The 2,583-nt window shown below is 47.3% G+C and overlaps 1 protein-coding gene across 1 annotated transcript; it reads right to left on the bottom strand.

Moving 5' to 3' along the window:
- Nucleotides 1-1,107: 1,107 nt before the first annotated feature.
- SARC_10028 (hypothetical protein) lies at nt 1,108-2,443 on the bottom strand (the record flags this gene model as incomplete). Its single annotated transcript, XM_014295942.1, has 2 exons — nt 1,108-1,478; nt 2,363-2,443. The coding sequence occupies 2 exons, from the start codon at nt 2,441-2,443 to the stop codon at nt 1,344-1,346; spliced, it is 216 nt and encodes a 71-aa protein (XP_014151417.1). The 3' UTR covers nt 1,108-1,343.
- Between the last annotated feature and the right edge of the window lie 140 nt (nt 2,444-2,583).

Below are 2,583 nucleotides of genomic sequence, written 5' to 3' on the forward strand. Positions count from 1 at the left end.
ATTACATATATCACCGAATTGCGTTGGGCGGCCAGTGTATACGGCCTATATATAGGTCTCCTTCTCATATTAAGTATGTCGCATCATCGACTGAGTTTCGCTATCTCTGTAGTCAGACGTACACGGACTTCACCGTGATCGATTCAAGAGCATTTGCTTCGACTACGTAATTATATGTCCATAACACTGGTGTTTAACAATATCGGCCTCTGACCCGACATACCTAGGCTTGATCTTCAGTCAATTTCATCGGAAGTATCACAGATACTGTGGCCCAGACGTGCAGTGATTCGATTGCACTACGACCTTCTCAACCTGGTAGACGTAGTGTTGTTGTCATCAGCTCCATTGTGCCATCGACATCGAAAGACGACTACACCCTTCCTGCGAGCTGTCTGCTATAAACTTCGGCTTCCACCGTACTTGTCACAATAGTAGCGTCTCACGCTAAAGCTATCATGCTCTGTTAATCTCTGTTAATAGAACCAAGACTCGAATCCCCTCCGGCCTCACTAGATCAATTCGTATACCATCTGCATCCCCTCTACCACGCCTCGTTCAATCGCAGCACGTCGTGCTAGCGGTAAAGTATCTATACGGCCAGTACTCGGATCAATTAGGCCTCCAATATGTATCATGAGGTCTATTACTCGGGCTTTACCATGTCCCTCACTGTAGTAGTAGTCCAGATAGGAGTTGTACTCTTGCCCCAGACTTTGCGATCACACCATGCTAGCGATATGGTATTTATACGGCCAGTACTCGGATCATTTAGGCCTCCAATATGTATCACGAGGTCTAATGCTCGGGCTTTACCATGTCCCTCACTGGAGTAGCAGTCCAGGTAGGAGCTGTACTCTTGCCCCAGACTTTGCGATCACACCGGGCTAACGATATGTTATTTCTACGGCCAGCACTCGGATCAATTAGGCCTCCCATACGCAGTATAAGGTCAAATGATTGCCTTAAACATGCCCTTTGCTGTAGTAGTAGTCCAGATAGGAGCTGTACCATCGCCCCTGCTTTAGCAACGCTTGGGTGGCGTGCGAGGTTTGCGTGCAGTATTACGGTTCAGAGTTTATTAGAACCCTAAACCCTACAACGTTCAAGCACAGCACTGAGCGTAGGAAGCGTACCTTCGCTACCACCCGTGCTCGACGTATCTTAACTTCTCAAGAAAGTGGACAAGTCCAGGGGTGGGCTTTGCGACACCGCTTGATACCAATCAAAGCTCGTACACAGCATCACACCCCATCGTCTGATCGCCTCGACTGGGGAATCCACCGGGGCTGGGACTTGCATATAAGGAAAACAGGCTCGTCAGTAAACGTTCACTTAAGCGGTCACTCGATATTCTTTAACTTCAACAGTTCCCGTCGGAGATGTGCAATCTCCACAGCCTGCGCCTGGATAGTTTCGGCCTGCGCCTCGATCTGGCGGTCGCGTTTGAGCATGTCGTCGTTCGACACCATCGAAATCTAAGCATAGGAAGATAGGGAAGAGAAGAGATCAGCCTGCCGATTGAGGACTGAATGCAATGGTTTGCTCTACATGGTGGCCAGCAGAGGCCAAATAGAGTGTAGTCTTACTGACAGAATCAATGTGTACGCATAGCAGCACAAAGATCAAGGACGAAATGATACTATTGGCCCTCATGGTGGCTAGTAGGACAATTAAAGAGGAATCATACAACGGCGTTGTGCGGGACTGCTCTGGTCCGCTGTTTGCTGAGTGCATAGACTGGCAATACTCTGATCATAGGCTTAGTGTCAAGTCTGTCAGAAACGAAGAAATGTGATACGGCACACTCAAATACGCCAAAGGTTGGTGTCAGCTTGAGATTCGTATGTCTATGACAGAAACCCCATTCTCTCTGAAGGGAGGGGAGGGGTGACGGGTGCCAAATGAGCACACGTTTTCGTAGGCTTTGAGTACTATCTCTACAGTAACTATATTTACTAACTCTAGATGGGTCTCCAAACACCAACGGTATGGGAAATGAACTCTAGTTTGACGAGAGGAATGCGTACTGGTAGGACAATGCGAGACTAAATCGCGTCACCCCCTGGGAACATGCAGGTCATTTGTAGAAGTCAATGTAGCATGCTGACAATACAATAGCGCCCGTTAGCAGTACAAATCAACACACTAAAACAGGTGGAATTCAAGGACATACTGAAAGGTCTATTTCCGCACGCTAATAGTACACATCCAGCATACCAAAGCAACCCCTGGTGTAATAACAATCAATAACAGAAGGCATGGCAGCACACTGGCCACACAATACTACACTCTAAAAGTTCAGTTCAGGCACATTATTAATACAGTTCGAGCACAATATTAGCAAGGTTTCAAAACATACTGCATCTCCCTCTGAGAACACATCAGTCATCTGCAGCAAAGTGGTAGCTGTGGGACGGTCCGCTGGCGATTTGGCCGTCATCAAGGCAATGAGAATAGCCTACAAGCGTAATACCACAAGGAGATTAGGATCACATGCAATCGTGAGACAACAAGAGAGTATTGACCAAGTGCCAAGAAAGTAGCCCACGAGGGTAGTATAGTGGGTTCTATATATACTTA

This window comes from Sphaeroforma arctica (genome assembly GCF_001186125.1).
Source record: "Sphaeroforma arctica JP610 unplaced genomic scaffold supercont1.1114, whole genome shotgun sequence".
Classification (NCBI taxonomy): Eukaryota; class Ichthyosporea; order Ichthyophonida; genus Sphaeroforma; species Sphaeroforma arctica.